This window comes from Balaenoptera borealis, assembly GCF_965194805.1.
Source record: "Balaenoptera borealis genome assembly, chromosome: 20".
Taxonomy (NCBI): Eukaryota; Metazoa; Chordata; class Mammalia; order Artiodactyla; family Balaenopteridae; genus Balaenoptera; species Balaenoptera borealis.
The window spans coordinates 13174746-13188063 of NC_138879.1; the positions used below are offsets into that span (position 1 = coordinate 13174746).

A 13318-nucleotide genomic window follows, 5' to 3' on the forward strand; every position below is an offset into this window, starting at 1 on the left:
TGGTCGTGGCCACCGTGGCCCCATGTTCTCCTCGGCCAAGCAGAGCCGGGGAGGGTGCCTCCAGTCCCTCCCTGACCCTCCAAGGACCTGGACCTGGAAGTGAGTGAGTGGGGCCTGGTCACGATTCGGTCGTCCTGCTTTGATCCTGGGTTGAGCCTGGCGCTGACACGGCACACGTTGGCTGGGCTTGCAGCGGGGCCGAGTTCTAGGTGTTCCTGTTACGTCGAGGCCCCACCAGGGGTCAGCCTGCCCTCCTGTTGAGGGTCTGTGAGGCCGGGGAGGTGCTGCGGGGAAGGTGGTTTGTTGAGTGCACGAGACAGCAGGTGTCTGTCCCCTGCTGCACTTGCAAAGGAGCCAGTTACATGCCCTGGTGTTGACGTGCCCTGGTGCATGTCCCCAGGGGCGAGGCTTCTCCTCTTCGGGGGCGGCCACCATCATCAGATGTTCCCTGGAAGCCCCCCTCTGGGTCCTGTGCTTTCCTTCCAGCCACCCCTTCTGTGTGAAGCTGCTCGCGCTTTGTAAGGAAGAGATCAAGAAGTCCAAAGACGTCCAGAAACTGAGGGCCAGCATCGCGGTGTGAGTTCCAAGTAACTCACTGAGGCGGTAAAGGGAGGGGCCGGCCCAGCAGCTGAGAGCCCGGGGTCGGGGGCGTTCTGATGTCAGAGTGAGAGGCGGGTGGCCCTGGTCACGCCGGCCGGTGTTCCTGGTGGAGCAGGTGGGCCCGGCCACAGCCTGCCCACCCTTGGACCAGCCTCCCAGACAGGTGGGCGTTGGGTCAGGGAGTGTTGTCATAGAAAAAGCCCCGATTCCCCGACACTCTGGAGATCTGGGTACCCCCACCTGCGGGGAGAGAGTGTACGTGAACCCAGGGCTGCCTCCCTAGCGGAACAGCCGAGGCCTGGGGGTCACCACGGGCAGCACCTGGGGGGCCTCCCGTCCCACGCAGACTGGCAGGCCCCCCAGTGAAGTGAAGGCGTGGGGTATCCAGGCAGCAGGCTTGGGCGGGGGTCAGCTCACCAGAGTGCGGGGTCCCTGCAGGTTCTGTGGGCTGGTGCAGTTCCCCGGCGACGTGAGGAGGAAGGTCCTCCTGCAGCTGTTCCTCCTGCTCTGCCACCCTTTCCCCGTGGTGAGTGTCTGCGGCTCCAGGCCCCACTCGGGGCCAGCGTCCCGGCCTGCACATTGGTGCCGGGGTCTGATGCTTCCTGGTGTTGGTGCAAGCGGACCTTGATGGAGGGTGGGCCCTCATCAGGGTGGGCGGGGCATGCTGTGCCTGTGGATGCAGCAGCTGCAGTGTGCTGGTTGAGCCTGGCCCCTGGGGGCGAAGGGCCTGGGGCCAGATGTGCCCCTGGAGCCCCAGGGAGTGAGCCCAGGAGCCAGGGAAACACCCGACGCTGGCTGGGACCCCTGCCCCCTGGGATCCTGGCCGCAGGTGCACCCAGGTGCCCTGCCATGGGGTCGGGGGGTGGGGAGTTTCAGCCCATCGGGGTCCTGCAGGCTCTGGTTCAGGGGCTCCTGGAAGGCGCCTACCTCACAGCCCCCACCCTGGGGTCAGGTTTCTCAGGAAGTCTCTTCTTTCCCTTTGGCAGAAGAAATGCTCTTCAGATAACTCAAATGTGACACCTTCCTTAACAGCTAAAGTAACTTTAACTCTCATCTGGCACAGCTGTTTTCAAAGTGGGGTCACTGGACGCCCCTTCCCCCATTATCAGAAATGCAGATTCTCAGGCCTTGACCTGCCAAACCAGGAGCTCTGGGGGAGGCCTTGGGATTCCGAGAGCACCTGTTCCATTAAATAAGTCCCCCCCAGGGACAGCTAGAAAAGAAAGCAGGTGAGAAGACTTCTCTGATAAGGTGCAGGTTTTTAATGAAGCATTTCAATAAGAATGACGTTCCTCCTGATAAGGGCCTCTGGGGGACCACAGGGGAACGGGGCGGCCCTGGCGGAGCGCGCCTCGTGGTCACTCATCAGCTGTGGCCCCAGTCTCCTGAGCGGCGGTCCAAGGTCATCTCCTCTTAACCGTCTGCCTGGCGAGCCTTTCCTGTTTTACTTGGACTCTGGGCCCCCGGGAGGTGCCTGGGCCCTCGTCCCTGCTTCCGGGCAGGGTCCCGTCAGCTCTGCTCTCTGTCACGGGCCTTCCCTTCCCACCAACTCGCTCTGTCCCTCCAGATCCGGAAGAGCACGGCCAGCCAGGTGTACGAGATGGTGCTGACCTACGATGTGGTGGCCGCGGACGTCCTAGATGAGGTCATGGCTGTGCTCAACGGCACGGCCTGGTGAGCGTGGGCCCTTGCCCTCCCCGAGAGTGTGGCGGGTGCAGCGCCAAAGTGAGCGGGACGCCCAGAGCCTGTTCGTGGTCTCTCCCCAAACCCTCCAGAGCAAAGAGGGAAGACGGGCTCCAGCCCTCCGCCTCAGCTCTGGGTTTACGAGGCGGCAGTGGTGTCTGTAACCAATCTCTCCTCACCCACGTGTCCGTGTTTCTGTAGCACAGGCTCACTCCTTACACCCAAGAGGGGCTGGGCGGCCAGACGAGGGAGGAGGGGGATCTTCCTGGGGTGTTCAGGCTGGAAGATTTTCAAAGTGAAATTATTTTTCCCCGAATACAATTTTTGTAAGTGAAAAGGTGGGTTGTTCTGAGCACTGATTGGTTAGAGGCTGACTTCCTATTCTCTGTGGTCGCTTTTCTATTGATCACATCATGGCTCTGGGTGCCGGTGGGCGCTGGTGCACCTGTTTCTGCAGTTTATTGGGGTTGAAATCACTCGAGAATGGCAGCTCCTGCCCCCTGAACTGTGGCGTCAGAAATGCAGGGGAGTGTGTGGCGTGGCAGGCAGTTTCTCCCTCCTCGGGGACGTGCCACGTGTGTCAGTTGTGGCCCCCAAGGAGCGGAAGGGTGTTGAGTGGCTGCAGCAGGAGCCCCCAGGCCCAGACTCGCCGCAGAGGAGAGCCGTCCACTGGCCTTTGCTCACTCTTGGTGGAAAAGGCCACGTGTGGACACGTTCAAAAATCAAACAGACGGAGGGAATCAGGAAGCATAAGTTTTCCTCCCTCCCACCCCAGACACCCACTTCCCTCCCAGCCAGCCAGGGTCACCCCTTGTTCGAGATCGGGTCTCCAGGTTCGTTTTAGGCACAATTTCCTGCCATCTCTGTTGGCTCCTCAACTCTCAGTGAGTTTGGACGGCAGGTTTGAAAGAGGGGTGTTGAATGGGGGTGGAGAGGGCTGATGGGGAAGCAGGGAAAGGGGTAGCCCGTGAGCATGGGTCCAGCGGGCAACACCGAATGATGACAAACACGGGAGTGATGCTTGTCCCATTCCAGGCACTGCACACACTCACGCGCACACACACACGTGCATGTGCACATTCAGGCGCTTGCACACGCCCCTACAGGGTGACCACTCTCCTCAGCCCTGTTTTGGACACAGGACCAAAGTTCAGAGGTTATTTAGGCAGCGGCCTGCTCAGGCACCAGTGATGAGGGTCCCCCAGGACTGGGTTCTGCCGTTGGGGTCAGTGCACTCTGCTTACGCGGGAAAGGATGTGCATAACCTACTCACATGCACTACCCTCAAAACAGTGACGTTCCTACAAGGGCTGAGCTCCGCACAGACCTCACATTGATGCAGCTTCCGTTCCTGGCCTGATGGCCCAGCTCCCCTGTTCGGATGTGAGCCACTGTGGCCTGAAGGACAGAAAAGGGCCTCTGGTTTTAGGGCTGCGTTAAGGTTTTCTAGGGAGATACTTGGCCTCAAGCAGGAGGGCATTCTGGTGAACATCTTGCGGGCGCCTCGGTGAAAATTCCAGAGCAGAAAACGTGGCCTCAGGAGACGTGGATGCCTCCGCTCTGTGAGCAGCTGGGACGGGACACATTTTTCTGTTACGTTGTCAGCTTTAAAAGCACGGAGGCACGTTCTACATCACACTCAGAACTCTTCAGCTTGAAAAGGACAGTGAAGGGAGCATGACATGAAAGCACCAACACCCAGTGGATCCCAGAGTTCCCCTGAGTTCCCCACGCCTGCCTTTCTCCTCTCACAGTTCAGGGCGGGGTTAACCTTCCAGGGGATTTAAAGATAGCTCATTTTTTCTTATTATAAAAGAAAAACATGCCCAGTTTTCTTTATGGTATTGCTAAATTTAATTTTTGTTTTTAATGAAAGTTGTAAGTAAACAGCTTTCCAAGTCAAATAACACTTAAAACCCATGGGCTAAAATCTGTGCCGCTGTCTTAGCATTTCCTGTCGCCGGCCCCTGGGTTGGGCTGTTTGGGGGCCGAGTGCCCCTCACGGGGCTCCCTGTTTGGTGGGGCTCGTCCTCTGCAGTTTCCCAAGAAGGGGCTCAGGAGCAAAGCCTTGTGCAGGTGTCCTGCCCGAGCTAGGCTCGCCGGGGTGTAGGTTCTGGAGTGAGGCGTCCTTTTTCCCTGATTCCTACCTAATCTAAGGTGCCTTGGGTTTTCTGCACACCCGACAGGAAGTGTAGTGAGAGCTGAAAGATCTTGGCAGGTTTGGCTGCACAGACTGTTCCTGTGGCTGATGCTGCCCCCCTCTCCTCCTCCCCAGGGATGCAGAGCTCCCGGTCGTGAGAGCCCAGCGGAACCGCCTGTGTGACCTCCTGGGCGTGCCCAGACCTCAGCTCGTCCCCAAGGTAACCACCTGTCCCCTCAGGCCACATGGGGGACCTGGGGCCCCTTCTTTTTCTTTTTTTTATAATTTAAAATAGATGTTATTTTAAAATATTTTTCTAGCTTTTTCAATATTTATTAATCAATAGAATTTTTACTATAACATCTGAAGTGTTTACTAATCATTATCCAAACAGTAGACCAAACTGAGTATTTAAGTTCTCCCACATCCTAGCTGCTGTAAGTTGGTTTTTTAAATTTTTTTAATTTAATTTTTAAATTGAAGTATAGTTGATTTACAATGTTGTGCCAATCTCTGCTGTACAGCAAAGTGACTCAATTACACACATACAGACATTCTTTTCATATTCTTTTCCATTATGGTTTATCACAGGATATTGATTATAGTTCCCTGTGCTATACAGTAGGACCTTGTTGTTTATCCATCCTATATATAATAGTTTGCATCTCTAATCCCAACGTCCCTTCCCACCCCACAACCACAAGACTGTTCTCTATGTCTGTGAGTCTGTTTCTGTTTTGTAGATAGGTTCATTTGTGCCATATTTTAGATTCCACATATAAGTGATATCATATGGTATTTGTTTTCCTCTTTCTTACTTCACTTAGTATGATAATCTCTAGTTGCATCCATGTTGCTGCAGATAGCATTATTTCATTCTTTTTTATGGCTGAGTAGTATTCCATTGTATATACGTACCACATCTTCTTTATCCATTCATGTCACTGGACATTTTGGTTGTTTCCATGACTTGGCTATTGTGAACAGTGCTACTCTGAACATAGGGGTGCATGTATCTTTTTGAATTATAGTTTTGTCTGGGTACATGCCCAGGAGTGGGATTGCTGGATCATACGGTAATTCTGTTTTTAGTTTTCTGAGGGACCTCCACACTGTTTTCTATAGTGGCTGCACCAACTTACATTCCCACCAACAGTGTAAAAGGGTTCCCTTTTCTCCACACCCTCTCCAGCATTTGTTATTTGTAGACTTTTTAATAATGGCCATTCTGACTGGTGTGAGGTGGTACCTCATTGTAGGTTTGATTTGCAGTTCTCTAACAATTAGTGATGTTGAGCATTTTTTCATGTGCCTACTGGCCATCTGTATGTCTTCTTTGGAGAAATGTCTGTTAAGATTTTCTGCCCATTTTTGATTGGGTTGTTTTTTTGTTGTTGAGTTGTATGAGCTGTTTGTATTTTGGAGATTAAGCCCTTGTCTGTTGCATCATTTACAAATATTTTCTCCCATTCCATAGGTTGTCTTTTCAGTTTTTTTTTATGGTTTCCTTTGCTGTCCAAAAGCTTGTAAGTTTGATTAGGTACCATTTGTTTTTTTTTTTTTATAAATTTATTTATTTATTTTTGGCTGTGTTGGGTCTTTGTTTCTGTGCGAGGGCTTTCTCTAGTTGCGGCGAGCGGGGGCCACTCTTCATCGTGGTGTGCGGGCCTCTCACCATCGCGGCCTCTCTCGTTGCGGAGCACAGGCTCCAGATGCGCAGGCTCAGTAGTTGTGGCTCACGGGCCCAGTTGCTCTGTGGCATGTGGGATCTTCCCAGACCAGGGCTCGAACCCGTGCCTCCTGCATTGGCAGGCAGATTCTCAACCACTGTGCCACCAGGGAAGCCCCATTTGTTTATTTTTGTTTTTATTTCTATTGCCTTGGGAGACTGACCTAAGAAAACATTGGTACAATTTATGTCAGAATGTTTTACCTGTCCTCTCTTCTAGCAGTTTTACAGTGTCGTGTCTTATGTTTAAGTCTTTAAACCATTTTGAGTTTATTTTTGTGTATGGTGTGAGGGTGTGTTCCAACTTCATTGATTTACCCGGGGCCCCTTCTTTGTGAGGCCTCCAAATGCAGCTCCAACAAGCTCCTTTCCTGAATTCCAGGGTCTAGAACGTTCCAGGCCATGCTGCCTGCCTCGCTTTCCATGTCGCGGTCCCCATAGGGCTTTCAGGACCCCAGGGAGGCGGCCCTGGCAGGGCCGTGGGTTGGGAGCAGAGCTGAGGCCCCCACTCTCCTCTCCCACCTGCCCCCAGCCTCACCCTGCAAGCCAGAGCCTGTGCCCGTTGCCAGCTCCTCCCCGTGGGCTGAGCCGGGGGCCCCCCAAGCGATGGGGCAGCGTTTCCGCTGCCGCTCCCACTCGCCCCGTCCCCTGGCCCAACCCCGCCAGCACGCTCTCTCCAGCCAGGCGCGTCTCACGTGTGTCCTGGGGAGCACGGCACCCAGGACCAGCCCTCTGCCGAGCGCCCTGGCCTCTCTCGCCCTCAGAGCAGCATAGCAGCCTTCCGCCGTGTCGGTTGCCCCCGGGACACCCATCCCACTTGGGACTTTGTCACCTCCAGGGCCTCCCAGGGCCTGCTGGTGTCTGCTGAAGTTGCCATCCTCCACGGCAAGTGTGGTGTGTGCGTTGTAGCTGAGGTTTTCTGAGATCGAGGGCCACAGGCTGTTCTTCCAGGTTGTGTCATTGGGAGACTTGAGACTGTTTTATGTGTCCTTGGCAGAGAATCAGAATTCGGTTTCTCTTCAGTCTGTGGGTCCTGCAGGAGCGGGAGTGGGTCGCAGCAGCACGGACTGTGGTCCTGGGGAGGGGGCGTGCCCTCCTCCTGTTCCCATCGGCTGTGTCCCTCTGGCCTTGGGTTTGAACCCTGGCTCTGGAGAGGCTGCTCCTGAGCTTCCTGTTGAGGAAGGACGTCCGTGCAGAAGTGCGTGGCGGTTGTAGTGCGTGGTCCCAGGTCTCCACGCACCCGGGTGTCTGCCCTGAACACCCCCCGACGTGAGCCTCAGGCTGCAGGGGTCACCGGTTCCCATTTCCGGTGGACTCGCCTGGCCGAGGACTCACGGTGGGAAATGCTGACCAGCAGATTCCAAAGCGACCGGGGCTCCCTGGCAGCGTGTGTGCTCAGGGCCACCGTGGCAGCTCCAGGATGTGGGCCCGCTGGTTTCCCTGGTGACGGGAGTGTGACCACCTTTTCTGAGATCTGAGCCATTCGGACATCGTCTTTCATCATGTGTCAGATCTCTCATGTTCTCTCCAGGTTGTCTGTCTTTTTATACTGTCTTCAGGGACCTTGTTCTGGATGCACGTCCTGCAAATGTCCCCTCCTCCAGGGATGGCCTTCTTGTCCTTAGACCTAATGTGGTCCTGTTTGGGGTATCTTGATCTCCTCCAGGGTTGACATTCTCTGTTTTTTTCTAAAAGCTTTACTGTTTTACCTTTTACGTTTGGACTCACGATCTAGCTGACCCAGCTCCCTTCTCGCTACGTCATGTCGTCAGGCCACACATGTGGCTCTACTCTTGGACTGTCTGTCCTCTGGGTCTCTTTGTCCATCCGTGAGCCAGCGCAGCCTGTCCTACAGATACAGATGTAGGTCTCAGTCCTAGAGATGCAGGGATGGGTTTAGGTCTCACAGTGGGTCACAGTGCCCAGTCGTCTCAATCCTGTGGTCCTTTTTTCTTCCTGATTGTCTTCTCTTCCTGGCTGTTGGGTTCCCACCCCACCTGTAGAATCAACTTGTCAGTTTGTGCTTCAGGAGTTTGGCCAAGGTTGCCTGCAGCCTGAAGGTCGATTTGGTGAGAAGTGACGTCTCTGCTCTGAGTCTTCTGACCATGAACATGGTGTGTCCATGCATGGACCCCCTCAGTGTTTTATGGTTTTTGGAGCAGAGATGTTGCACATCTTTCTGTAATTGTCCCACAGTTCTTCGATATTCTTTTTTTTTTCATTTTTGTTTCTCTTTGCCTTTCATTTTGGGAAGTTTCTGTTGACCTGTCTTCAAGTTCACTGATTGCTTCCTTGGCCACGTCTGGTCTTAGGACAAGCCCGTCGGAGGCATCCGTTTCAGTTACCGTGTTTGTGGTCTCCAGCCCTTCCACCGCTGCTTACATTGTCTGTCCCTGCGTGGTGCCACTTTGTCCACTAGGGTCCTCGGCGTATTAATCACAGCTGTTTCAAATTCCTGGTCTGATAGTTCCAACGTCTCTGCCATTTCTGAGTCTGGTTCTTACATTTGCACTGTCTCTTCAGACTGCTTTTTCTTGCCTTTTGTTGTATTTTGTACTTTTTTGTTGGAGGCCAGCCTTGTTGGGGGAACAGGAGCTAATAAGTAACCAGAGCACAAGGTGTTTGTTGCAGCAGCAGGTCCAGGGCAGAGTTCCTCCTGGTTCGTGTTCTCGTCCTCAGGGAAACCACAGGAGGGGTTGAAGTCTCCTTTGTCTGGTGTTAATAGAGCCACAGCGGAGTTTTTGATTAGTGTTTATGTAGTTTATCTTTTTTAATTATTTCACTTTCAATTTCTGTGTTCCTACATTTAAATGTGTTTCTTATGAACAGTAGATAGGTCTCATCTCTTTTTAATCCAGTTTAACCGTTTTTGGTAATTGGAGTGTTTCCACTTACATTTAATGTGTGATTTTGGATTTACTGGGTTAGTTTGCCATCTTTCCATTTTCTATTCAACCCTGTTTCTTTGCTCCTTTCTTGTCTTTGTTTGGATTGGTTAATGACATTTTTACCATTTCACTTCCCCTTCTGCTAACTTCCTGCAGTTTTCCTGCTGTTTGTTAGTGACCGCCCATCAGGACAGCATTCCTTCCTGACGTACAGCAGTCAGGACGGGCGGCACCGGGCAGGGGGCTCTGGCTGGGGCGCCCCTCGCTTCCCAGGGCCCAGGTGATTGTGGCCTGCCTTCCGTTCAGCTGCCTCTCTCTTCATTGTCCTTCAGTTCTTCACTGGGCTCTTAACTCTGTTCTCCTTGTGGCTAAGTTATTTCTGAGGTGACGTCTTTTTCCCCCTTTCCTCCCCCCGACCGTGCTGTTCTAGTGTCCACCTTGCCTGGCCCTTCTCTGGGGCCCCTACAGGACCCCCTCAGATGCAGGGTGAGGGCAGCTCTGGTTGGCCCCCAGGTGACACTGTGGGTGACGGGGATGGCAGGCTGAGTGTCAACTCTCCCCTCTCCTCGTGTGACGGCCAAACACAACACTGGCTTCCTGAGGAAACGTGCTTTCTGCATTTTTATTAGGAAAATGTCGCACAGGTGGATGAAGCTGGGGGACAGTATAGTCACCCTCCCCCCCTGCTTGCTGCCCAGAGGCTGTGTTGGCCACGGGGCTCCTGGCACGTTCGGGGAAACGGCACAGATGCAGTTTCCTGCAGGAAGCGCGACCCAGGGAGGGCTGGGGAGACAGCGCTGACCGGCCTGACCCTGCCATGTGTCCTCCGCAGCCCAGTGTCCGCTGAGGCCGGTCCGGGAAGCTGAGTCCTTGCCTCTGCCTGCCTGGCTGGGAGGAGGAGCCCGGGCATGGCCGGCATGGAGGACCTGGATGGACGGCGGCGGTCTGGCTGGTGCGTGTGAGGGACCCGGAGTTCGTCCCCTGGAGGTGGCATTTCCTTCCGTGCATCCTGTGCCACAGTGACCTGGGCTGTTGGTGCATTTGTCCTAATCTCTAACCTGTGTCTTACTTATAAAATCATCACATGCTGAGCAGTTCTGTATCTGCCTGTGCCTGACACTGGTGCCGGTGGGGGAGCTGGAACCAGAGGGGGTTGTAGGCTCTCCCGGCTCCTGCACCGAGACCCGCTGGGAGAGGTGGCCCCAGGGGGGACAGGCCCGGGACAGGCCGGTTGCAGCCTCCCGTGGGCTGTCCTGTCGCCACGTCCACCATGGCCTTGTTGGGCTTGCTCGTAGCCGCTGACAAGCTCTGAGCGACTCACGTTACATGTCAGATGCTGCGGGGGCAGAGAAGGCGCCATGCCTCGGGGTGGGGGTGGGTGCCGTCAAGCACTGCCTCTGGGTTGCTTTTGCAGCGTGGGTGGGGGCCGTCTTCCCTCCTCACCCCATTCTAGTGCCCAGCGTGCGTGGCCGTCACATGCACGTCACCCGCCCTCGTGCGGTTTCATTCAGTCAGAAAGAGCTGACCCGTGTTCTCAGAATCCCACCAGGACCAGTTCCAGCCACACAGGGGACTTGTGACGGCAGCTTAAACCCTCGACGGAAGCAGGGCACGGTCAGTGGCTTCACAGATCTGCCGACGTGTGGCCTCCAGGAAGCGGTTTTCTGGTGACGGGAGAAGAACCACATTGTCTGAACCTTTTTTTCATTTGTCCAGAATGGGGTACACACTCAGGGTTTCTGAAGCAAAGACAGGCTGCTTTTGTCCACATGGGCCTGTCCAGGGGCCAGTGAGGCCGATGTGTGTAAAGGTCCCCCACTTGAGCACCTGCGTGGCCAGTCTCAGTGCTGAGGGGTCAGGCCGCCTACTGCGGGAGCCTTTGTGTGGCAGGTTCCTGGGCCATCCCCACCCTTCCACCTGCTGCTTCACGGGCTGAGGTCTGGCTGCAGGACAGATGTGGACGGGCAGGTAGAACATCTGAGGTGAAGTCGTCCGGCCATGGGCCCAGGACAGTGCTCCTGCACCTGGGCCACGGGGCAGACTGCCCCTCCTGGGACGTGTGCGCCCACGGGTCCATGGCTGGAGGCCATGGTGGGTGTTGTTGTTGGTGCAATCCTGAGACGTGTTTTCCTGCTGCCTTTGCCAAGTGAGTTTCTCCTGCTCCAGTTGAGCCACTGGACATGCCAGCATCGCTGACCTTCCCTGAGAGTGGAAGCCCATGTTAGTCTTGCGTGAGGTTTTAACTTTAATTTCATTTAAGCCTTAAAACATGTCTCCTCTTGAAAATAAGTAGAGAGTTTTCCATTTTCAATGGAAGAATAGCCAGAGGCCCCATAGCTGGTGGACGTTGTCATGTGGTGAGGGGTCCTGGATGGCCGGGTGGCCTCAGGCCACGTGAGGCCACGCTGGTTGGAAGGCTCTCCTGCAGGGCGGCCACAGGAGGCCCCACTTGTATCCTTGCAGCAGACGGGGTCCACAGAGCAGCACCTAGACCTTGGCTGAGAAAACCAAGCAAGGAGCTTTTGAGAAGGAATAAAAAGAACTGTTTTTAGCATAATTTTAAAAACCACCAAGATTCCAGAGATAGGGTCTCTGAGACATGGAGACAGGCCAGTTTACCACGTTGATTGATGATACTGTATCATGAAGCAATTCTTCTTTCATTGCTGGTCTAACTTTGCAACCCGAGGAAAACCAACAAAGCCGGCAGTGTCCAGCCGCCCCTGCGCACCTTCAGCCGTGTCAGATCCTGCTGGTCACCACCTGCTCTCATCAGGCGCCTGGTGGCTGGGAACCTCCTCCTTCATTTGGAGCCCACCTGGGTCCAGGTGACGGATTTGTGGGGAGTCCCCCCTCAGGACTGACGACGTGGCCAGAAGCAGACAACAGCAGAGGTGGACATCGTGGAAAGCAGTGGTCTGAAGCAAGTCGGGCTGGGCTGCGACCTGGTAGAGGGAGTGGTCAGGAGTCCCCCCCGAAAGGGGCAGAGAAGGGCACCTGTGGCCCCAGTGGGAGTGAGGTGGGTGGGTCTGAAGAGCAGCAAGAAGCCTCGTGCCTGGAACAGGATATGTGAGGGGAGCGGTGCGGCCGTGAGCATACGGCCATGTCCCGGACACAGAGTGAACCATCCCAGTGAGCAGGTCCCTGGTGTCCCCAGGATCCATGTCTGCTAAGCCCTGGAGGCTGGTTGGGAAGGGTGGATGTGACAGCGTAAGGCCCAGGGCCACATCTAGTTGGAAGACCCCACACACAGCTGGGGCCCTAAATAGCTGTACCCTCAGCAGCAAGGAGAGTGAGAAGTAGGTACCCACAGGAGCACACCTGTCTCGGTCTCTGCCTGGTGCTGGTGGAGGGAAATGCAGTCACACTGGCCCCCGACCAGCGGTGCTGACAGACACTGGGCAGAGGAGGCAAACAAAACCCTCTCTGGAAGGATGCAGGCTGAGCCCCACAGAGAGAAGAACATAAGCTCACATCCCCAAATTGCACAAAATGCACAAAGAAACAAGGCACCATTAGCAAGACCTTAATAAAATCAGACCCCAGAAGACACAAAATATAAAATGAATTCAGTTTTGAAAAGGGTTAGAAATTATCAAGAGGAAATCAGGGGAAAAAAGGCTCAATGGATGAATTAAACAACCACCTAGACATGGCTGAAGAGAGAACTGGGGAACTGGAAGATCTGAAGGAATTTTATCCAGAAAAACAACTGGAAAATATGAAAACAAAGTCAAGAGACACCAGAGAACCTGCCCTGTGTGCACCTGGGGTCTCGGGAGACGGTGCCACATACTTGGTGATAGAAGCAAGATCCCAAACAGGACAAGCTCACGTCTGGACATGTTGCAGCGGAACTGCTGGGAGACTGGGTGCTCCGGGCAGCTGCCCCTCTTGAACGGCAACAGTGGACTTAACACTGGAATGAGATCCTCATCGAGCTGAGAGAAAACAATTCGCCTCGGCTGGACTGAAGCTAGTACAGCTGTCATTCAGGGAAGAACAAAATAGGTCATTACAGATAAAACAAATCTCATTAATGCCACTGCTGGTTTCCAATCTTGACACTGTTGACATTTGAGGTCGAACATTTCTTAGTTGTGGGGACCGTCCTGTGTGTTGCAGAATGTTTAGCAACAACCTAGATGCCAGTAGCAAACCCCCTTCCCAGCTGTGATGACAGAAATATCTTCAGGCAGATTCTGGGGGCAGATTCTAGTGGATAAAGCTTAAGAGATCATTTTCCTGCTGCCAGGTGAATGCAGGTGCAAGAGAGAA

The 13318-nt window shown here is 54.3% G+C and overlaps 2 protein-coding genes across 2 annotated transcripts in view; one reads left to right on the forward strand and one right to left on the reverse strand.

Moving 5' to 3' along the window:
- The window catches only part of TBCD (tubulin folding cofactor D), a 174335-nt gene extending 164204 nt beyond the window's left edge, over nt 1–10131 (forward strand). The window contains exons 35-39 of the mRNA XM_082374178.1: nt 487–576; nt 1039–1126; nt 2168–2274; nt 4559–4643; nt 9873–10131. Coding sequence (XP_082230304.1) covers nt 487–576; nt 1039–1126; nt 2168–2274; nt 4559–4643; nt 9873–9887 — 385 coding nt within the window. The 3' untranslated portion in view covers nt 9888–10131. The remainder of the gene's footprint in view (nt 1–486; nt 577–1038; nt 1127–2167; nt 2275–4558; nt 4644–9872) is intronic.
- A 156-nt stretch (nt 10132–10287) lies between these two features.
- Nucleotides 10288–13318, reverse strand: part of B3GNTL1 (UDP-GlcNAc:betaGal beta-1,3-N-acetylglucosaminyltransferase like 1) — a 107596-nt gene continuing 104565 nt past the window's right edge. The window contains exon 14 of the mRNA XM_082374255.1: nt 10288–13025. The gene's annotated coding sequence lies outside the window, so the exon portion shown is untranslated. The remainder of the gene's footprint in view (nt 13026–13318) is intronic.